Source organism: Gymnodraco acuticeps, unplaced genomic scaffold, assembly GCF_902827175.1.
Source record: "Gymnodraco acuticeps unplaced genomic scaffold, fGymAcu1.1, whole genome shotgun sequence".
In the NCBI taxonomy this organism is placed as follows: domain Eukaryota; kingdom Metazoa; phylum Chordata; class Actinopteri; order Perciformes; family Bathydraconidae; genus Gymnodraco; species Gymnodraco acuticeps.
This window is the reverse complement of record NW_022990840.1, coordinates 54,696-78,186: the sequence shown is the minus strand read 5'-3', so window position 1 is coordinate 78,186 and position 23,491 is coordinate 54,696. Positions and strand designations below refer to the sequence as shown.

General features: G+C 39.0%; 1 protein-coding gene and 1 long non-coding RNA gene across 3 annotated transcripts; one reads left to right on the top strand and one right to left on the bottom strand.

The window, feature by feature from the left end:
• The first annotated feature begins 6 nt into the window (after positions 1-6).
• Positions 7-18,881, top strand: LOC117557313 (tyrosine-protein kinase Lyn-like). Of its 2 annotated transcripts, none has more exons than XM_034233108.1 (13): positions 7-179; positions 4,401-4,477; positions 4,954-4,993; positions 9,431-9,536; positions 10,814-10,912; positions 11,109-11,212; positions 11,294-11,443; positions 11,643-11,795; positions 13,479-13,661; positions 14,792-14,868; positions 15,704-15,857; positions 16,922-17,053; positions 17,971-18,881. In XM_034233108.1, exons 2-13 carry the CDS (start codon positions 4,406-4,408, stop codon positions 18,171-18,173), a joined length of 1,473 nt encoding a protein of 490 aa, XP_034088999.1. In that variant the 5' UTR covers positions 7-179; positions 4,401-4,405; the 3' UTR covers positions 18,174-18,881. The 2 variants fall into 2 exon arrangements, with proteins under 2 accessions (XP_034088999.1, XP_034088998.1); XM_034233107.1 differs by having other exon boundaries at positions 28-179; positions 4,401-4,537.
• Positions 18,882-18,969: 88 nt separating this feature from the next.
• On the bottom strand, positions 18,970-21,642 carry LOC117557317. The gene is made up of 5 exons (XR_004570690.1): positions 20,733-21,642; positions 20,543-20,636; positions 19,907-20,430; positions 19,693-19,800; positions 18,970-19,586 (listed from the first exon to the last, which is right to left on the bottom strand). It is a non-coding gene; the product is annotated as an uncharacterized LOC117557317 (long non-coding RNA).
• Positions 21,643-23,491: the final 1,849 nt, after the last annotated feature.

Genomic DNA, 23,491 nt, shown 5'->3' with positions numbered 1-23,491 from the left:
CTCTAAGTTCCTCAATCTGGTGGGTGAATGTAACAGTCCGTGTCGCCCAGAACGCACAGCCAAACACTTCACAAGCCTTCAGTCAATGTGACGAAAAACACAGAGAAGAAATCTGAGGACTAAAAGACTTCTTCATATTGGATGAACTGTTTCGTGAACCACAATACACACTAAGAGAGGTAAGCACACATGCATGTGAGGTGTGAATGACATCAGTCAGAATTGTGCCAGGTCAGCAAGAGCTGTTCATACACACCCAGAAAAGTAAAGAAGATAGGATGTAATTGAGTTTATATCACGGAAAAAGGTATATAAATGTAGGCTTGACTCAAATGCGTATTGTTTGAAGTTACTTTATAGTAAACATCGTTTTAAAAAAAAGTTATAGTTGAGTTTTTATTCAAAGTCATGGACTGTTTCACAACCATAGACTTAGGAACCAACAGGTATTGTTTGTCATCATACTGTAAATGCTGTTTGGTAATAATACTTTATAAGTTGTATAAATCACTGGTGTAACTATATTTGAACAGCTCAGTACATGTGATCGGATTTGTCATTTAGTTGCATCAAATTCTCCAGTGGATTATGTCCCATACTTTCCTTTCATTTTTGCCTCCACTCCAGCCCTTTGCTCAGTCCAAGGAGGAAGTTTGTTCGTGGTCATAGCAGTGCGTGCGTGTGTGTGTGTGTGTGTATGTGTGTGTGTGTGTGTGTGTGTGTGTGTATGCTCCTAATCGGTCCAGACCCTTGGTTTCCTGCTGTTTGCTGACTGTCAAGTTAAAAATATATCAGAGGCACTGAACCACGAAACCAGTAACAAACTGCCATTCTTAACAACACGTTCTTTTATTCATAGATATAAGCAACTTTTCTGTCATCTGGATTATATAAACTTCAATTTTAAACAACACATTGTACTGTGCACCAATTCCTTTTTTTTAAGGTGTGTCCCTTTTTTGATTTCAATAGTGTTTGAAATCTTGATAAAACAGAAAGATTAAGGTCAGTCCTTCACCATCATCTGAAGGTCACATAAAACCCTTTTGTTTGCATTTTTCATTATTATTTAGTTGTAGGAGCTAAGAACTTTATCTAGGTTCCAGCACAGACTTTTGTTGTAGACAAAGGTAAAGTTCTATAGGAGGTTTAATGCTTTTTTTAAAAAGTACATTACGTTTTTTACCTCTCTTTTATAGCTGAAAATGTTTGTCGGCCCACTTGGTTTGGACTGAAATATCTCAACAGAGATTCATGTTCCCATAAAAACTAATCTTACCGTCCATACTGTAGCTGCTGACATAAACATTGTTTGCATGGTCTGAGAAAGCATATTGTCCTGCTAGAATTAACGTTAAGGTCAAATAAAAGCTTTGCCCAAGTAGGCTTCACCATCAGCTAGCATGGCTATTGTTCTCACACTGCTTTCCCAAAGAACACAACCTCATGTCAGACACTGATCTCCGCAAAACTATCGTGACAAGCAGCGATCTCAACTTTTTTTTTAGCAACCTAATAACTGATCATATGCTTTTGCTCTTGTTCGATAACTGCTAGCACACAACAGCAACTCGGGGCATCTCAATTGCTGTGTTATTGCTTTTGTTGCTTGTGCTAACATGGCGTAACTTTTTCAGTCCTTACACTTGAAAAAATGATGTCGTAGTCCGTTCAGTCAAGTCCAGTTCTTGAGTAGCTACTCACTAGCTCTTGACACCTGAATGTAATTAAGATGCTTTGCTATTGTTTGCATTCTTTTACTCAAACCTGTATGAGCAATTTAGGCCAACAATTGTGTGGCAGAAAAGCAACGTTGTAGGCCTACTATCAAATCTTAATTTAGCTGTCTTGGAGGACTAGCGATTGAAGGTAAACAATGTTTGGTTGTTCCTTTTTTTATTGGTGATTCCTCTTAACATTTGACATGTGACCTATATTATCTTCTGATGGGCCAATCACCGTAAGATCTATTGTCCCCATATAAATGATGTTATTTGCTTCTGTTTACAGAGCACTGAGTGGCCCACAGGGCATACTTCTGTTTCCTAGACAAGCAGTGACAGTTGTTTATCTCTTTTGAGAAAACAGGTGTTTATATATGACCAACTTCTGCTGCTGTAAAGCCTGTATGTTTTCAGTGTAGTTTCTTATATTTCATATTCCCTTGGGCCATGATATCATTGTAACTGTGATTCACCATATCAATAAGTCAATACACATTTCCCATACCTAACATAATTCCAGCACATAATCATGTATCAATTGTTTCATTCATGTGTATATTGTTGTGTAACTTATATCTGTCATATATATCCTGTCCGAAATGTACTTTATAGGCTATACAGCAATGAAAAAGAAAGAAACACAAGCATCTGGAGGATGTGAAAGTGGTTTTACTACATTTTTGAGAGCATCATAAACATCATAGCCACATTGTTATTAATGCAATCTGAGCTGCACCTTCACGCAACAAATTAGTTTATAACTTTGCACTCGAGCACATTGGGTGTTTGCTTCCCTTCAAACTATAAAACAGCAAGTGACATTTTGATGTAACGTAAAAAAAATGGTTGCGGAGAAACTGTCCACACACTTATCACCACTGCCAACTCAGACATTGCAATCATCATGCTGCCAGCGTGGCTAGAAGACATAACGTATGAACGTCATAAACTGTAATTTCACATTTCAGAGCTACACACCATTACATTTTAATATACTTGTTATCTACAACACCTTCTCTGAACTACCTGCCTTTTTTCACACAGGAAACGTTTGCTGTGCATTTTAGTGGTAAAGTTTTAGTGGTCATTTAGTCGTTTGGTTGAGTAGGTGCTATGTACTGAGTGTCTGATCTTTTGAGCTTTGAGAAAATAGCCTAAAGTCATAATAACCCAAATTATAATACATAAAACAAATGTTTAATAATTTAAAGAGCAATGTAAAACCACATGCTGTTCAAGACATTTTCTGGCAACTGAAAAGTAAAAAATCTACTTTTGTGTCGTCAAAAACACTTTGAAACGGGTTAGTTTTAAAACAAACACACAAACATCCCCACCCTAAAAAAATTAAACATCACACTGTGTTGAAGAAGACTTGAACTATTGATAGAGTGGCGAAGTCCCTCCCTTTCCGGTGGACCTCCATGGGACCTTATATCGGAAAAATTATGTATTGAAGTCAATGGCGAGAGAAAGATTATCTTTCGATCCCGTTTGAATTGTGCCACGAATTACAATTATGATGTTTGTGAATTTAAAAGATAATTTTGCAAGTCAAAAAAATGTAAATGTGTCGTAAAAATGTGAAGTAACACTTTTTTTTGTGTGAAACCGCTCAATTAACTACATCTCCCGTCTCGCACCACACACCAAGACGGCCGTCACGTTGGCACATTTCACTTCTTTCTTTCAGAATGAGGCGAAAAGTATTAAAAGAGGTGAAAATCACTACAAGTCTGGGCATGTTGAGAGCTGTACATACACAAAAGGGGAGTTAGTCGGTTCCGTAAGAGCCAGCATGTGGGACCGGGATTCTGGGATTTGTAGTCTTTCTAGTTGCGTATTTTTCATAGTCTTATATTTCAACGGTTTTACGACAAACTTTTTTGACATGGAAATTATTTTTTATGATTGACAAACATATGTGTAATTCGTGGCACAATTCAAACAGGACCGAAAGATAATCTTTCTCTCCCCATTGACTTCAATCCATAATATTTCCGAAATAAGGTCCCATGGGTCGGAAGTAGATGGGCGGGACTTCGCCTCTCTATAGAGACAATAAACTCATGAAGAAAAACATTTACCGGGATAATAAATTAAGTGAAAAGTAGGGTAATTGTTTCATAGACTTTTATACAATCACAATTATTTTACAACCATGACTGGAGTTTCCCCCTGATGTATATAAGAGGAATGGCAAGCTCAAACACTTTTGGTTTCTGCTTGGTTTCAATCTCAAAAGATTAACTTCTCAATTTCAATTGTTTTCCCCTCTGGATCAGGAGGTAATTTTGGGCTTTCCTTTAATATCATGATTCTGATTTATACAGCATTATAGGAAAGTCTTGTGACAGAGATTTTATCAGTTTGATGGTTCTATAAAGACGATTTCATTCATATTTGAGGATAGCATGTCGAAAAATGTGTTTCTACACCTGCTGCTGCTGCTTTAGAGTTTCCGTGTCCATTTCCTCTTTGACTTTGTTTAAACACCAAATGATGACGCAAAAGAACAAATCAACAAGTCACTGGTTAGGTTCTTTATTATTTTTACATTCAAAAGCCAAGGAATCACAGGTGTTTGGTAGCAAACATTTAAAGTGTTGTTTGTTTCAGCAGCTGTTAATGTGTAACAGTCACTCTTCCTTTTTTTCCTTTTACTTCCTCCTGCAGGCAGTATGGGCTGTATGAAGTCCACGCTGAGCGAAAGTCCAAACGGAGGTGTACAGAGGAAGATCGCCGAGCAGCCTGTACGTACCGACAACACGCACTATGTCAGAGACCCCACCTCCAAAACAAAAAACAACATAGTAAGTAGTCCGAAATCTGGGCTGAGTAAAAACTGAATTTCAGTTCTAGAAAATAAGATAGGCTACTGATTTCTCTCTGGCATAACAATCTGAAAAGTATCAAAGAACAACCATAGCATAACAATTATGTATATTATATTATATTTTTCAATGTGCCCTGGTGAATTCAAAATGTAAGTGGAGAATGTCATAAAAGGGGAATTATTCAGTTCTCATGAGAGCATTACTCAAGGCAGATAAACCCCCTCCTAATGATTCAGAGAAATAATAACTAAGATATTTCTTAATAAACAGAACTTCTCTATTGCAAACGATTGAGTCTAGTTTGTGAAAGTCTGTATTCACCAAGCGTTGATAGACCAGATATATATTATAATTTCATTGTTTCTGATCAACTCTTTGCTCTGCATTTGCAGGACTCCCTGTTACCTGGTCAGGTGTTCCAAAAGATGGAAGGTATGCCGCATTCCTTCTCTCTTTTGTTTCATTTTTTCTTTGTGACTCTCTTTTGTAAAATTATGTAAAAACACATTTTCAGAAAGTTTTTGCCTTTTCTATAAATCATTAAACATAATACTCAGTAAAACTTAGCAAATGTCAACGTGGTATCATTAAAGAGGCCCTATAAAGCTTTTTCGGAGTTTCCCTTTCCTGTAGTGTCTTAAATAGGTTTTTGTTCTTGTAAATGGTCTGCAAAGGCTAAAATCCCAAAGTTCCCACACTATCACCCCCCACCTCCCCATACTTCCGTAACATAGCTCCAACATATTGTACGCAATAAGAGGCGGGGCATCCCTAAAACCAATCACAACAGAGCCGACCAGCTAACCAATCATAGCAGACTGGGCTCTGGTTTCAGACAGAGGGTGAAAAGAGGTACAGGCAGTATGATAAAAATAAAGACCTTTTTGAACCCAAAGCATGTAAACATGTCACGATAGAGGCACAAAACACAAATATGACACCTTAAAATGAGCATATTAGGGCCCCTTTAAAGAGTTCAGAGTCAAAGCCAGTCTCAGTATAGTACAAACATGCTCATATCTCAATTGAAAGAATTGACAAGTTATCATTCTTTTGGGGAAAAAAATGTTTACAAGACAAGCTGAAACTAATATGAGGCTTCAGCAGTCTGAATTAGCCAAATTATTACACATTATTGCAAAATAGTGCAATAATGGGTAACCCCCGAACTAGTCCTAAAACCTACAGTTGTTTTTTTGTTTTTTGAATCTTAGTTAGATGCCTGAGATTAGGTTTGTGGTTAACACAAGAAATGTTGGTTTTGTTGTACAACTTCAAATACGTTCTTAAATACCCTTAATGTAAATAATGAAGCTTCTATTTATTAAAAAGGAAATTGCTAACAAGTCGATAAATGAGGCTAGCAAACTTTCTATATCTGGTGCATCAGATTACTTGAGGGATTAATAGTCACAGCATAAAATAAACCAGCAAAACCAACCTCCTCAAACCCCCCAGGACCAAGCTCCGTGCTATGGGAGACCGGGCTTTCTGCTCGGCTGCTCCCAGACTGTGGAAAGCTCTCCCCAAGGTCCCCCTCGGCGGGTACTTTTTTTTTTCTTCACAACACTGTGTCTCAGGGGTTCTTAATATTTAAGAACCTATTAATGTGTTATACCAGATTAACGGGAATAATCTCAGCTAATTGACGATACAAACCATTTTTACCAAAACAAAACACAAGTCTCATAAGAAGCATCTAAATGACCCCTGAGCGAAAAATGGACATTGGCACAGAACTCAAGATAAAAGTACCCTTATTACTTATCGTAGCTGCACAAGATATCCGATTAAAGCTGAGGTTCCACAGATTATTTAGATATAGTATCACCACTAAGTGATCCGAACTCGAATCGGTTAATCCATAGGTTGATAATGTTTCTGTGGAATACTTTTTTTAATTTATAATCCATAATTCAATTTTTATGTAAAAATCTGAGAGTAAAAGTTAGCTGCTAATGGTAGCCACCAGAGTTAGCGCAGCTTCCGGTTTTGGCTATGCGTCAGTCTCACACACACACATTACCAAATAAGGAGTATGTGGGAGTTCCCCTCGATTCCATTGGCTCTGACAGTTAGAAAGAGATGTCAATCAGCAAAATCGAGCAAGGGGGGCCAGAGATAGGTCAAATCCACCCAAATGACCCCAGAAGTGTATTTTTTTTGCTAAATCTCTCTATAAAGGTCAAATGTAACTTGTTTTGCATCCATCTTGATACAGTGTACTTATTATATGTTGTAGTTTGGATTCCTAAAGCGTTTAGTCTACCATCCCATCATTCAAGGGTGGTTTTCACTATAAGTAATTTTTTTTTTTTGGACGGACACAATCATTTACATTTATTTACTGTTTGCAATCTGAATTTACTTTAAAATAAAAACATCTATATTGATTCTGACACTTCTACATCCAACTCACTGGTGTAACCTTGCTTTGATAAAAAAGATTATCAATTTAACCCATTTAGAAGGGAAGATATGGTCATTTGTTCTGGGAATGTCATTTTCGAGCCTGAGACCTGAAAAACAGGCTTGGGGCTTAACAGGTTAAAAAAGGCCTCAAAACCCATCTATTAAATAGAGCCTATTCCTAGACCTTTTATATTATTTATTGCTACCCTTTTATTTATTTTTTTAATGCTTTTTATTCATTCTACCGTATTGTTTAATGTTTTTATTTTTGTTTCATGCTAAATGCTTGTAGCACTCAGATATGAAGTGCGTTATAAATTAAACCCAATATTATTATTATTATTATTATTATTATTATTATTATTATTATTATTATTATTATTATTATTATTATTATTATTATTATTATTATTATTATTATTATTATAAATGCCTCACACTACTGACCAAAAGTTCCTTAGCATAGTCATACATTTAGAAATAACTGCTGGAGGATCCACTTTTAAGGAAGCATTTAAACATTTATCATGATAGCCAGATCCTGAATGCACCTGTTTGTGACACATTAAATACAGAGCTTAATCCCAGGTCAAATGTCCGCTAAAGCGTCTTTGAGCATGTTTCTATTCAATAATTGTGATAAATGTTTGTTTTCCTTGTATCGTGTCTTAATACTTGTCCTTGTTTGATGCTGCAAATGGAGTTGCTGTGATGCAAGTAAAATGTCAGACTTGATGTAAATATAAATTATTATCGAATCGTACATCACCTATGTGTTATAATTGGGTCATCAGCTTGGCTTACAATAACGGGGAGTTACGTATTGTGATTGTAACCCTAGCTATATAAGCACAGGCGGAGCCCTCTACTGGACTCTATGGGTACTACTCTCATCAATGATACGTGAGCGTTCACACACTGAAGTTGTATAAACGTAGCCGGCCAACCAGGGCGAGCCTACCTGAATGCGCGCGCAGTTACACAGTATATAAGGCGGCCACGCCTCCTGAGAGTCATCCTACACCCTCTTCAGCGAACGGCATAGGAAAGAAAGGGCCCCTAGGTAGAGGGCTCCGCCTGTGCTTATATAACTAGGGTTACAATGCGTAACCCCCCGTTATATCTCACACAGGCACCGCCCTCTACTGGACTCTATGGGTACAGTGGGAGGAGCCCTATTGGATAAACGCCCTGTCGCCTGCAACATCGACCCATCACACTGCCCCTGACCGGCCTTTGGTTAACAGCCACCGCACCCCAACTTTCTCTCATCCGGTTGTGACCGTGGAGAAGTTGGGGCCACAGCTTACTTAGCTGGGTAGAGCCTAATTGGTCTGAATAAGCCCATAGCTCCACCCTGCAGGTGCCAGCGCAAGTGACTAACACTGCACACTACGTTTCCCAGGTCCCTACGGAGCATGGGGAGAACGTAAGTGCACCATGTCTCCCACACTCACACACGCTTACCTCGTGTAGAATGTGCATGGACCGTAGGGGGGAAGGCTCTGCCTGTATGGGGCTTACTGCGCACCATATTTCGCGGGTCCTTAAGGAGCATGGGAAAACACAAGCGCATTATGTCCAGGGGGGGTCAGATACCTACTGACCCACAGCCCCCCCCCCCCCCCCACCACCAGTCCTGTGTTGCCCCAGCAAGCACAGACGATGAAAACGAGCCAGACAAAATAAAACCTTATGAAGGGGCCTGGCGTAGACCAAGACGCAGCTGTGCATATGCCCTCCACACTCACACAGTTGAACAAGGCTGTTGATACAGCCATACCACGTGTAGAGTGTGCACGGACCCCAGTGAAGGCTCTCCCCGCCTGTCCATAGGCATGTGAAATGCACTCGCAGAGCCATCCTGTCAGGCGTTTCTTGGACAGAGCTTTACCGGCCACACCATCCCCAAAGCACACAAACAGCTGTTCAGTGCGCCTAATGGAAGTCCTCTATTAAGCCAGGGCACGAAGGACAGGCCCGGGTCTCTGGAAGAGGCAACTCCATGAAGGTATGATAACTTCTTTCTTCTTCTTTCAAACGTTTTACTTTTCTCTGTCAGGTGTTGTCCTGCTCGCTGAAGAGAAAAGGATGACAGTCAGGAGGCGTGGCCGCATTATATACTGTGTGCCTGCGCGCATTCAGGTAGGCTCGCCCTGGTTGGCCGCATAGACTGTATATATAAAGGTTGGCCGGCTACGTTTATACAACTTCAGTGTGTGAACGCTCGCGTATCATTGATGAGAGTAGTACCCATAGAGTCCAGTAGAGGGTGGAACCTGTGTGAGATACAACTAAAGGTTGTGATTGTTCTTTTTAATGCATTATTGTGAAAATATATTGTCATAAATACATCTAAAGTCACGTTGTGAAGTTGCTTGTATAGAGCTCTTTCATTCTGATATCTTATCCATCTTGTTGTCCAACATGTAAAAAAATGTATGTTTCCTCTCTTAGAGAACAAAGGGGTTGGTAAACTTGTGATCGGCCTTTTCCCGTATGAAGCTGTGCATCCCGACGATTTAGGATTCAAGAAAGGAGAAAATATGAAAATCTTGGAGGAGTGAGTGTCTGATTTTGATGGTAGACTGATTCAACATGAAGTAATGTTATTCATCATTTATGAACATTTATAAAAAATTGGGGACCAAAGATGAATGCTTACCCAAGCTACAAAATGGGCACTGTTATCTCCTAAACCCTGAATGACCCACTGATCTAATATGCCATTGCAAATTCTTGCATCATGAAAGAGTTCAAACTCACAGAGCATTCTTTAAATGTTACTGAAGATCCAAGAGTTCAATTTGTATCAAACTATTTTAAAAGAAGTACTCTTCTAATAATGCTTAAGACATAGGGTTAGGATTATGGTTAGGGTTAGGGTTAGTTTGATATAGTGGTGCATCCATCAAATAAACATTGGTCCTGTTAATTTTAGCTTCATATAATTACAATGAAGTATGCAGATTTGTTGAGAAAACTAAATACATTATGCCGCGTTCACACCAAGTACTTTGCCGTACTTAGTTCCCAGCACTTAGTTCCCCTATGGAACTAAGAGCCGATCGCGTTCACACCGGAATAAGTTCCCTGAGGGAAGATTACGCAAATGAGCCGCTGACGTCACTCCGTCTTCTTCTGCTCTGGGTTTACTGGCAGGCTGCAAACAACTTCACGGCGTATACTGCCGCCCGAAGTCCCCGGCCGGAAGTCCCCGGAGTTGGGGACTGGCTTCAGTAGAAGCTGCTGGGACTCCCAGCCGCTTCTACTGAAGCCTTCCGAGTACATCGCCAGAACGCCGACACCTCCTCATCTCCACCGCTCCCATGTTTTCTCTTGTGTTGCCATAAGTTATGCTCTCTGCGTTTGTGCGCTGGGCGAATGCTAATGCTAATAATGCTAATGCAAGGATAATAAAATGGCGGCTCTACAAAACATTTCAGAGTTTTACGGGGCGTGGTTTGCAATTCGCACAGCCAATCAGAACCTAGGCACTTTTTTTTCCCCAGGAGAGTACCACCTCTCAGCAGGCACTAAATATGGGGGTAAAAGTTCCTGGCACTAAGTACTCTTTTTGGTGTGAACGCGACATAAGGGGTACTAACGGAACTAAACGGAAAAAGTACGGGGAAAAGTACTCGAGTGTGAACGCACCTATAGTTGTTCAAGTGGGTTTGCATGAGGTTCTTATCCAGTATATTATCCACAACTCCCATTTCAATTTAACGGAAAACCAGGGCTCAAGAGATTGGCCTATATGACAAAGAGGTCCAGAAGGTATAAACACCAATCAAACCAAATGATAAACATGCTTGAATAAATTGATATTTCCAATAGACACGGGGAGTGGTGGAAAGCAGTGTCATTGGTCACCAACAAAGAAGGATTCATCCCGTGCAATTATGTTGCCCAAGCTGACACCATCGAAACAGAAGAGTAAGCTCAAACCAAATCCTTAGTTATTTCTCAATAACAGTTTCTTTTTTTAAAGGATGTTGGAATTGATCACCATCCTATTATAAAGCTAAAGAAAAGCAATGTAAAACCCAACTATATACCCAACCAAGGTTTGATTTGTATAATGGGTGGAGTCCACTTGAATAAAACAGTGTTTTTTCATATTCTTTTGCAGCTGGTTTTTCAAGGACATCACAAGAAAGGATGCAGAGAGGCAGCTGTTGGCACCTGCAAACAAACCAGGCTCTTATCTCATCAGGGAAAGTGAAACACAAAAAGGTATGGGAATGTATCAACATATTGATTTCCTCCTGCTCCATTTCTAGTAACTCACTCTTTTACTTGCTTACTTTTTCACAGGAAGTTATTCATTGTCCATCAGAGACTTTGATGCCAACAGGACAGAATTAGTCAAACATTATAAGATTAGGATGCTGGATAACGGCGGCTTCTACATCTCTCCTAAAATCTCCTTCAGTGACATCGGTGCACTGATCAAACACTACCGTAGTGAGTAGCCAAATCTATGGAATGGATCCACTTAAAATCTTTTATTCAAAAAACTCACCCAACCCCATCTTTGGTACCAATGGTTGATTTCGATATAAACACTTAAAGAAAAGGTTTTTAAAAATAATGTTTTATTCATAAAATTGAACAGTAATGCAAGTATACCTTTGTCATGACTGTGTGTGTGTTCACCTTCCAGACAAACCGGATGGCCTGTGTCGTAAACTGGACCGTGCATGTGTGAAACCCAAAGCTCAGAAACCGTGGGATAAAGATGCCTGGGAGATTTCTAAAGACTCTATTAGGATGGTAAAGAAACTAGGAGCGGGGCAGTTTGGAGATGTCTGGTTGGGTGAGTATGTCATTCTTGTCGCACACACACACATATACAAGGGTTCTACAAAAGTAAACCGTCTCATTTCCCCCTAATTAAAACAAAAACGACTTCCTACTTTTGTTATCCAATAGGTGCATTACATTCTTTTGGTTAGAACTATTTACACTATATAGATAGACAGCGTGTCTGCACTTCTTCCCACTATACAAAAAATGAAGCCAAAATATCCTGGATACAGCCGCTGCCATTTTGTGCTGGTGGCGTCATTTCGAGCCAGAGTCTGCCCAGTAGTGAAGGGGGCTAAGGAGCCAACTGTCAAAGTCCCGTTCATATGTTTATACACCGTATACTGTATGTTTGAAACAGACACTAATGGCTATGGAAAATTAAAAGTCAAGTGTATTTCTCCTATCTAAATTCCACTCCAATTGCTAAGCATTAGGGTTAGCATTAGGGTTAGGGTTAGAAAAATACCTACATTAGCAACCATCTCTGAGAATAAAGGATTTCTCCTGTGCTTTGACATTAGGCATTTCCCACATCCCATGGTCACTGAAAAAATATGCAGTAAATATGCTAAAAAATGTTTCCATACATGCCTCTGTAGTAAAGTAAAGAGTGGTCATTTTCATATGTCCAACAGCTTGTTATCATCTGCTTAGGAAATGTTTTCAAGTTTAAAGGGGTTTGCATCAGGAGTTGAAAGGGGTGAAGACACACATCCAAATATCAGAAAAGGGTGTGTAGAGAGGGACTAGATTCATTGCAAACTGTATGAACAAATATTGCTGTGGCCTGATACTTACTTTTGCCAAAAGACAGGTTTTGATGTTTTTAGCACTTATACATAACTTTAATTGAACTCATTTTTGAAACATGAGGGAAGTTTATACATTGTGGTCAACATGTGTTTGATATAGGTGTTATCTCTGTGGGTGGGGAATGATCAGGAAGTAGGTGCCTTGTTCTAGGTATTAGTGTGAAAAAATACTGAATATTTACAAATTATAGTATTAACACGTTTTTTCAAGGCTCATTTTAAAGACAATTTGAATCATCCATGTATGTCCGTTGCTTTGGAGTGGTGTGTTTGGATTACATTCATAACCAGAATGAGAAAAAGTTAATATGATAAACCAAGTGCAACAGGTTTTCTGACAGTATGTTATAAATGGCTCAAACACTGAGAGACACTAACCGTTAGAGCTTATAGTATGAAGAGAGTGGAGAGGTTGTTACTAAAAGTGTTTTACCAAAGACAGAAGAGGATTAAAGTGACCACTATCAGTGTCAGTTTCCTGAACATACTAGAGCCACCATTCACAGGCTTTTACTGTAAGCAGAATTAAATGGCGTTTATTAGTTGTGACCTTTAACATAGATTTGCAGTTTTATGGCCATACTCTACCAACTCCTTGGCCTAGTAGGCTATGACTGTCTATCACTAAGCTGATCAGTGCAGTAAGGTTAAAACATTTTCAGATGTAAACAACTAATGGCAAAAGCAATTATGATGAGAGCAAATCATTTGGCATTTCAAATATTTTTTTATTTCAGTGACATCTTATGCACTTATTCATGGTAGCACAAAAGCCACTGAGCCAATGATCATGTCAAGCAGCTGGTTTTATTACTTCCACAAAAATATATTTATGTATAAATAAAATCTCCTTCTTCCTTCACTTTTTGCACATTCAGCTTACTACAACAACTTAACAACAGTGGCGGTGAAGACGCTGAAGCCAGGCACCATGACAGTGGAAGCCTTCTTGGATGAAGCCAACGTCATGAAGACGCTGCAGCACGACAGGCTGGTGCGGCTTTACGCTGTCGTCACTAAGATACAACCCATCTATATCATCACAGAATACATGTCAAATGGTAAATGACCTTTATTTTTAACACATGGAAGATTTTCATACATGAAGAAATTAAAATGTAGCATATTGATGATCAGAGACATGCAAGTATACCAGAAATGCGAAAAGGCTGTATAACATTTCCTTGGATAACAACGTCGGTACCAGGTCGGTACTCGTCTTTTTTGTTTCTCTTTGTGCTCATTTTTTTGTCCCTTTGTTACTCTTATGTTCGTTACAGTAATTATTTTGTCCCTTTGTTACTCTTATGTTCGTTACAGTAATTTTGTTGTCCCTTTGTTACTCTTATGTTCGTTACAGTAATTATTTTGTCCCTTTGTTACTCTTATGTTCGTTACAGTAATTATTTTGTCTCTTTTTTTCCCCCTTTGTGCCATTTTGTGTTTCTTTGTAGTCATGTTGAGTCATTTTTAAGTCATTTCAAGTCTCTGTCATTTTTTCTAAATCTATTTGATGTAATGTTGTTATAATTTTTAGTCTGTTGGTAGTCTCGTGTAGAATGTGCATGGACCGTAGGGGGGAAGGCTCTCCCTGTATGGGGCTTACTGCGTCTCTGAGTAGTTGTTTTGAGTCTGCATTTGTTTTTGGTCACATTGTAATTGTTTTTGGTTCCCAGGATTTACTTTTCTTTGGCCGTTTTTTGGTCAGCTAGCATGTCTTATTTGTTGTGCCTATTTTCATGGCTTTTTTGCATCACTTGTTTTTGTTGTTTTTGTCTCTTTGTTGTCTAGTCTTTTTGTGTCTCTTTGTAGTGGTTTTATGTTATCATGCTATACTCCTCTGTGTTGGCACATGTCTCTTTATCTCACGGTGACACAGTGGTCCATAGTTCTGTGCCGGCTTGTAGGAATAATTAATCATCCATGAGATTAATCATCCAGTAATAAGAAGTTAAAATGTCAGCAGTTTAGAATTGTGACATAAAAAGTCATGTGATCACACATTGACCTATGGTTGTATTTCACAGAGGAGGTTTGCAGGTTAGCAAAAAAAACCTTTTTCTATATTACTTCTAAAAACCCGAAACCTTATATTAACAAAAATGCAAACAAGGATACACATGTAAGTAGCCTATACACATGCATGGACACACGAGAAACTAACATTGTAAATATTCTCTCTTGTTTTTAGGGAGCCTACTAGACTTCTTAAAGAGTGACGAAGGATGCAAACTGCAGTTGCCCAAGCTCATTGATTTCTCAGCGCAGGTGATTTGCACACTGACCGCAATATGCTGCTTTTTCCTATGCTCACTCTCTGCCATGATTGTGAAACAGACATAACATAACTTTTTCCATTGTTGAAGTGAAAGGAGGAACCATAACCAAAAGCAAAAAACGGACACTTCACCGATTAAGTTTTGTTTAATGAATTGATAATAGTTGAACATTTACATTGATGTAAATGGAGCAATTCCTTAAAATAAATACAAAATGTTGCCAGAATTTGTATCACATCTGGCAATTTTTACATGGAACCTTTCAGAAAATTATTATGACATCATTACAGAATCGCAAAGGGAAGCTTTGCTGACAATGTTTTTCCTACACGTAAGTGTGCGACTAAAGGTTAAATGCTAACTCGATTAAGTTGGTAAAGCATGGATAAGATAAAAATAAAATAAAGTATGATAAGAACAACTATGTTGGTTTGCAGATTTCTGCTTTCAGCATTAGTAAAAACAATTATTTGCTACCTTTGGGTTTGAACTTGAGCTGTATATATTTTTTTTAATTAATCTCTTTGTCGATAATATGTCAAAAATAATGATGAGTCAAATCCACATGTTATGACTTTATATTATTTCAAGGAACTGTTTGAAGACACTTTATTCAGTTCATTGTGAAGTAATTCACACAATATCTTTAAATCTACTGCCATCAACACTAGTTTGAACTGAATTTCTGTGTCACCCATAGACTTGTCTGAAATGGTATATAGAATTGGGCACTTCACGTTAGACCATTTTTTTTAAATTATTTGTTATCTCTTTTCTCTTATGTTGACATTGTTGCTTACCATATCTTTCTTGTGCTGTTGCAGATTTCAGAGGGCATGGCGTATATAGAGGATAAGAAATATATCCACAGAGACCTGAGAGCAGCCAATGTCCTGGTGTCAGAGAGTCTGCTCTGCAAAATCGCTGACTTTGGACTGGCAAGAGTTATAGAGGACGACGAATACTCTGCCAGAGAGGGTATACTTTTTCTGTTTGAATGTCCATTGTTATTTTTCAGTATTTAGCTGACTCCCAGGGGGATACTTTTGAAAAACCTAAAATAAAAATCGAAGTAGAATTGATGAACTATGTGTGTTTCAAGAGCCAGACTTTTGGTTTCAGTTGCCAGTTCCTCTACTTTTTCAAGCTAAAATAAACCACTCAGTGACCAACATAGGTTTAAACCATTCTTTCTCCTTTCATACTAACACCAGTCTAGTGTGTGAAAATGTATCTATGTGTCATCATAAACCTGATGATTACTGACCTGGAACCAGGAAACACTGAAACTCCCTTCATAGGAACATTACAAATAAACGCAGGTTTTTATTCTGACCTTCATTTACATATTCCATTGCAGTATGGGTCATACACGTGGAAATATGGAGTTTTTTTCCATTCAGCAGATGAATTTGATTTGAATTTAGATACTAAATGAACGGCATATTTAATGTTTTTCAGTGTCAGTTTCCTGAACATACTAGAGCCACCATTCACAGGCTTTTACTGTAAGCAGAATTAATGGCGTTTATTAGTTGTGACCTTTAGCATAGATTTGCAGTTTTATGGCCATACTCTACCAACTCCTTGGCCTAGTAGGCTATGACTGTCTATCACTAAGCTGATCAGTGCAGTAAGGTTAAAACATTTTCAGATGTAAACAACTAATGGCAAAAGCAATTATGATGAGAGCAAATCATTTGGCATTTCAAATATTTTTTTATTTCAGTGACATCTTATGCACTTATCTGCAAAAAACGATTTTACACACATTGATAGTGTAACTTCATGTGTTTTGCATTTTGTAACAACAATTTTCATAGAAAATTCAGTAATGATTGGTTTATGGAAGATTAAAAAGATACAATTTAATCTTCCCAAAGTTGTCTTACTGGATTAATGGTCAATGGTTTTGAAGAGTTTGATTTTCTCCTACAGTATGTTCATGGTAGCACAAAAGCCACTGAGCCAATGATCATGTCAAGCAGCTGGTTTTACTAAATGAACGGCATATTTAATGTTTTTTACCATGTCATGCTCAGGAGCCAAATTCCCCATCAAGTGGACGGCTCCAGAGGCCATCAACTACGGATCCTTCACCATCAAGTCAGACATCTGGTCCTTCGGAGTTCTGCTCTATGAGATTATAACATACGGGAAATGCCCCTACCCAGGTAAAAAAAAAAACCTAAGTAGCCTATTTGTACTACTTATATTATTTGAATTTTTTTTAAACTACAGTGTTATGATCTTTGAATAATGCACAAAATACCATTAAATAACTTGCGTAGCTTTACTTATAACGAACAATTTGACTAAGACAAACGTGGTGACTACAGTAAAAGAGGTTTCCACAATACTGGAGTCATTGTGTTTTGAATATCTACCGTCCTCTACTGGTGATTCTTTACTCAAGCTAATGACTACGTGGCTATATAGAGTATGTGTGTTGTCCCTCTAAACCAGGGGTGTCCAAACTTTTTTCACTGAAGGCCACATACAGAAAAGCATATAAAGGGTTGGGCCCCCCACCAGAGGTGAGGTTTATTGCCTCATAAGTTAAGTTATAAGTTAGCAAAATCAATCAAATGTAGGTAAATTATTCTTGATAATTGAAATGCTTAAAGAGAAAAAAACGCCTACATCACAGCTTTCCATCGGGTTTCATTTATTTAGTTACAAAAAGTGTTGACAACTCATCTCTTAAAACAGAAGCCTCAGATTGCTTATAATAAGGGGAAAGAGGAAAGGTATATTTGAAACTTGATATGTAAGTAAGTTATTGGGCGTTTTTTTATCAACTAAGATTTGTTAGAAAATGTTTTCAACTTTAATTGACTGAATTTATTTGAAAATTGGTTACATGAACACACGAATACTACTGTGTCATATACATATATATTTAAGAAGTGCAATATAAGAAAAGCACAAGTTTCAGATGTGGGCCATATTCCATTATGCTTTTACAATTAGCTGAGGGCCAATTTAAAATGGACAACGGACCGCAGTTGGCCCCCGGGCCGTAGTTGGGACACCCCTGCTCTAAACAATCCTAGATTCTCACCTGCATGCCTGCCTGTGTTCTCCTCAGGTATGACCAAAGGAGAGGTGATTTCCTCGGTGCAGCGCGGCTACAGGATGCCTCAGCCTGACAGCTGTCCTGACGAGCTCTACGCCATCATGACGTCCTGCTGGAAGCACAAACCTGAAGACAGGCCCACCTTCGAGTACCTGCAGAGTGTCCTGGACGACTTCTACACCGCCACAGAGGGACAATACCAGCAACAACCATAGAGAGGGACACTTTCAGCCAGAAATTATATTTGGAGCTGCTTTGGATGTGTTGTTATAGTTGTAATATTTTGTATATACCAGACTAATGTCTAAAGCCCTAACAATCTTGAAATGTGCTCCTATACATGTTTACAATGTGTTTCTTATATATTTGCTGTTAAGAACATTTCCCTGGATTTACCGTACTGTACTATTCAAAGTGTATGTGCTATTCCAGTACCTGACCATCTCAAATTCAATGTATGTTTGAAAGGGACAGAACAAATAGGTGACATTATACATAAGAGTTTGCAATGCTAGGACACAATGTCTTTATTCCTGTCCAAAAAGCTGCCTAAAAGAGACTGGATGTGTATATAATGTGGCAACAATTGAAAAAGGGCCATGCTGTATTTACGATTAGCTGTTTGACTTCACACAATCATTTCTCCTTTTATATAGTGTAAATGACTGAATTTCACATTTCATGACTTATTATTTCGTAAGCTGCTCTAACAATGTTCTTCAATCTCTAACAAAATATTCTTTAATCATTTTCTGTTTGTTAACTGTTTCTTGAATATCCTGATCATCTCTGAACCCCACTTCATATTGAAGTTATTTAGCATTTGTTTAATTGTTTAATTGGTGTGAATATGTTATCTGTATTATTTCAACTGTACATATATAGTGGGCTATTATATAATTAAATGTCTGGCTTTGACATATTGTGACTCTTGGTATATTTGGTTCATATTTAGAATTCACCTTAAATGTAGAGGAAAAATAAACTTTATTTTGGAAAATTGAAACAACACGCTTTTTATTTATTTAATACGCATTTCAATGATACTTGTTGATATTTCAGATGAGATTGTGGAAATGTTGTATTGGCTGAAATAGCCGTAATTGCAGTAATTACATTTTGTGTCAGATGTCTTTGTACATTTGGCTCAAGAAATTCCGACATGATGAATTACTAGAAAGTGAATGTGTTAATGTTATTAATGTATTAATATAAACCCTAAATAAGTGGCGACTAATAATTAATATACCATGACAAAGGAACACACTTCAACTTAAACACACAAAAACAATCATATCCTTAGGATCTGTTTTATACAAATTATTCTGGTCTCAAATTACTGATCAGATGGTTGCAGACAATAGTTCATTTATTGTAAAACAGTGCAGAGGCTTAAAAGAGCACATTGGACGTCGTATTAGGGGGCGTTGTTGGAAAAGTAAGGCACTGAAGTCTCGGGTGGAGCGTCTCTGCAATCTTTGGCCTTCAATGAATCGGCATGCGTAGAAAGTGCTGGTGGTTGCAGAGATGGGGAGGGGCATTTTTAGTCCTGGCAATGAGCAGGAAGGGTGGTGAACGTGCACGATAGGGAGGAGGAAGCATCTCTTGATCTGGAAGTCCAACAAGGCCTGGAGAAAACACAAAGAAAAGGTGTTGCATTAAAATAGCATTCATCAGCAAACTTCCATCAAAAATCCCATGACTTAATGTCTCATACTGCTATACTCTACGTACAAGTGGGAGGAAGAGGAGCTCTTTCTGTTTCATGAAGGCATCATCACAATCAGTCAGGTTCATGTTGAGGAGTGTGTGCTCAGTCTTTCACACAACGTATGGAAACACCTGTGAGAAGAAGAAGAAGTGCACAGAATATAAACAGAAGCCCAGCCCAGGCATGCTATTTTTATACAGATATATTTTCCCATGTTTACTCAAAGATCATATTTACCAGTGTTTCTCTGGTCGTTGCTGTTCCACTTAGATCCAACCATAGCAGTAGGATAACATCTGTGCAGGTTTCCTTATAGAGGCGGAAGGTGGAGGTTTGACCCCAGCTTTCTGTGGGGATCTTCAGGTGGAGGAGGTGTCTTCAGGCGGCTGGCAAAGGTTACAGGTGGAGGTTTGGATGGCAGTAGTGTACGAGAGGTGTAGGTGCTGGTTCAGGTTGCTGACAGAGGCTGTGGGTGGAGGTTCAGCCGCAGTTGGCTTCAAGAGGTGTAGACGCAGGTGCACTGGCAGAAGCTGTAGGAGGAGGTTTGGCTGTCAGCAGTGTCTGTCAGAATCTACATATGGAGGCGGTGGCTGCAGGAGAAACTGGTGGTGGTTGCTGAGATGGGGTGGGGCACTCTTAGTTCTGGCGATGAGCAGGAGGGGTGGTGAAGGTGGAGGATGTGGAGGAGGAGGAAGCATCTCTGGAACAGAGCTGTTGTAAAAGGAGTTGTCCTCAGGGCCCTGAAGCAGCTCCTGGTAGATCTGGAAGTGTAAGGTGTTGCATTCAAATATAATTCATCACCGAACTTCCATTAAAAATCCCAATACACTCAGAGTGTTGTTAAGAAATCTCATACTGCTATACTGTACGTACAGTGGAGCTCTCTCGTTTCATGAAGGCATCATCACAGTCAGTCAGGTTCATGTTGAGGAGTGTGAGCTCAGTCTTTCACAACGTTTGAAAACACCTGTGAGAAGAAGAACAAGTGAACTGAATGTAAACAGAGAGCCAGCTTTAATAACACAGAAATATGTTTGCATATTAACTGAAGGACTATATCTACGTGTGTTTCTCTGGTCCTTGCTGTTCCACTCAGGTCTCCACATGGCAGTAGGATAACATCTGTGCAGGTTTCCTTATAGAGGCTGTAGGTGGAGGTTTGGCCACAGCTTTCTGTGGGGATCTTCATCTGAAGACGACCACTCCCCCAGTGGTCGTCTTCAGATGGCTGTAGGAATCTGCAGGTGGAGGCGGAAGCTGCAGGTTGCTGACAGAGGCTGTGGGTGGAGGCTCGGATAGCAGTTCACTTCGAGAGGTATAGGCACTGGCAAAGGCTGTAGATGGAGGTTCAGCCATCAGCTATTCAACAGAATGTGCAGTTGGAGGAGATGGCTGCAGGTTGCTGACAGAGGCTGCAGGTGAAGAGTGAGGCAGCAGTTTGATGCTGAAGCTGCTGGTAGAGGATGTAGGCAACAGAGAGACAGAGGCTGCAGGTGGAGAGGAGTCTGTCATCTCACAGGCTGCAGCTCAAGGCTGATGTTTTGTCTGGTAGAAGTAACAGGTGGAGGCTGGAGGGTGGAGCAGGTGTTCTGGCAGGTGATAACTGTTGCTGTTGAGGCTGAAGCTGGAGTAAGAAGACTGTTAACAGAGGAGCAGGAACTGATTCAGAGGAAGACAATTCATCAGTGGTGAGATACATTAAGATCAATGAAAGTAAACTTAACTCAACTAAATACTAACTCTTAACACTAAATACTTATTCTTAATACTAAATACTTAAACTTATTACTAAATACTTACTCTTAACACTAAATACTTAATACTTAATACTTCAACTTAGTACTTAAACAGAAAACTTAAACTAAACACTTACTCTTAACACTTTATACTTATTACTAAATACTTAAAATTAAAGACTTGACACTTAATACTTGTGCTTGGCACTAACAACGTAACACTTAATATGAAATACTTCAAACAAATTACTATAACTAAAAACTTAAACTAAACACTTACTCTTAACACTTTAGACTTATACTTATTACTAAATACTTAAAACTAAAGACTTAGCACATAATACTTATGCTTGGCACTAAAAACGTATCTCTACACTTAATAAACTTAAACTTATCTGCCATACTTTAAAAAAAACTAAACTAAACTTAAAGCACAGTATTATTAGACATGTCAGCTTATGAGAGTGTGTCTTAGTGCTTTGCCCTTTTTGCTGGTGGATATTCGGGCTCTGGTTCACCAGAAACATCCACGTTGTAGAGCGGAGGCTGGACTCCAGCACCGTAGGACACGTCCACATGGACCAGACCGTCTTCATCCACTGTCTCTGTGAACATCGGACGGTCCAGTCGCTCCCACAGCTTCTGCTTGATACGACGACCCAGACCCAAACTATATGGACGCAGGCGACCGTCCGGGAACCTGAGAGGAGAAACACAAAAATAAATCTTTATGATGAAGGAAAATAGAGAGATAGATTTCTAAGAGAGTGGAAACTCTGTAAATGAACTGACTCATTTGTGACGCAACGTACCTCAGCATGTTATCCACAACTTCATGGTAGATGAGCTGGTACTCCTCGACTGAGCGGTTGTGGATCCTAATAGGGTCTTCGAGGTGCAGGGGAGCATTGGAGGTCCGGGGGCTGGAGGCCACATTAGAGACAGGTGGCAGGTCAGCAGGTTTAGGAGGAAGAGCCGCGGAGGTCTGCTTCCTTTTCTGGGGAAGGTCTGCAGAAGCAGCAGGGCGCCGGCGCTTTGTATGTGGCACCTGGAGAAGGTCAGCAAAACACGAGAGGATGTCAGACTCTAGTAAACTTCTTACTTAACAACATACTTTTATCATTTTACAAGAGGAAACATCTACATCAGATGCAGAGGATTACTTGAAATGTGAGTATTTGGGGCATTAGTCCTGTACAATGGACCTTCTCAAACTATTTAGTATTGACAATATACTCCACTATGTGTTTACCTTTTTGTAAACCTGTCAAACAATCTTGTGGATTAAACTGTGTACAATTTCAAGGAACAGAGTTGAGGATCAGATGTCTCACCTGGTCGTCCCTGCAGCAGGGACACTGTCTGCAGACTGCAGGCCTCCTCTGGCGGGCAGAGACTCTCCTTCCTGTCTGGTTGTCCTGCGGGAGGACGGGCACTCGACCCTGCAACAACACACACTCATGTTAGGATGAGGCTCTACAAGTACATGCAGGATGGACCTTTTTCAAGTATGTTGTCATGTCGTAGTATACAAATCAAATGTGTTATAGTTTTATGTGCTGGAAGATTAACTTGCCAAAGATGGATGTGGTTGTTGGATAAAAATCATAAATGAAGAAACATGAAACATAATCAAAGTCTGAAAACCTCCTCAAGACGAGACAGGTCCGGTAACAAAACAAGAGCCACCTTTAGGCCCTCATGTCAGTTAATATTGTGCTTTAGTGACACATATGTGACGTGATTACAATGTTATATAATAAGCATATGTCTGTTTATTGTTTGAACATATAATATTGCACATGTATACAGTATGATGGAAATAATGCTAAGTTAAAGTGAGTGACTTTAATTAGCTTGATTCAAAGTTACAATATGAATGTATTTCAGCTTGAAGCTGGGTGATATAGCCTAAAAAGTTAATATAAATGATTTGTATTAGATACAACATTTATTTGTTAATATTGTCATATAGCCTAGTTTTGATGAATGCATGTGTATTTTTGGTAGTTTTTAATGCAAAGATGTATTAATTGAGTCGTCACAGTATACTTGACCTTAATCTGATAGTTACACTGTTTAATGG

Coding starts and splice junctions, on each gene's coding strand:
- LOC117557313 (XM_034233107.1), top strand. CDS start 4,406: ATGGGCTGTATGAAGTCCACGCTGAGCGAAAGTCCAAACGGAGGTGTA. Junction 4,994..9,430: donor GGTGTTCCAAAAGATGGAAG/GTATGCCGCATT, acceptor TTCCTCTCTTAG/AGAACAAAGGGGTTGGTAAA. Junction 11,213..11,293: donor GGAAAGTGAAACACAAAAAG/GTATGGGAATGT, acceptor ACTTTTTCACAG/GAAGTTATTCATTGTCCATC.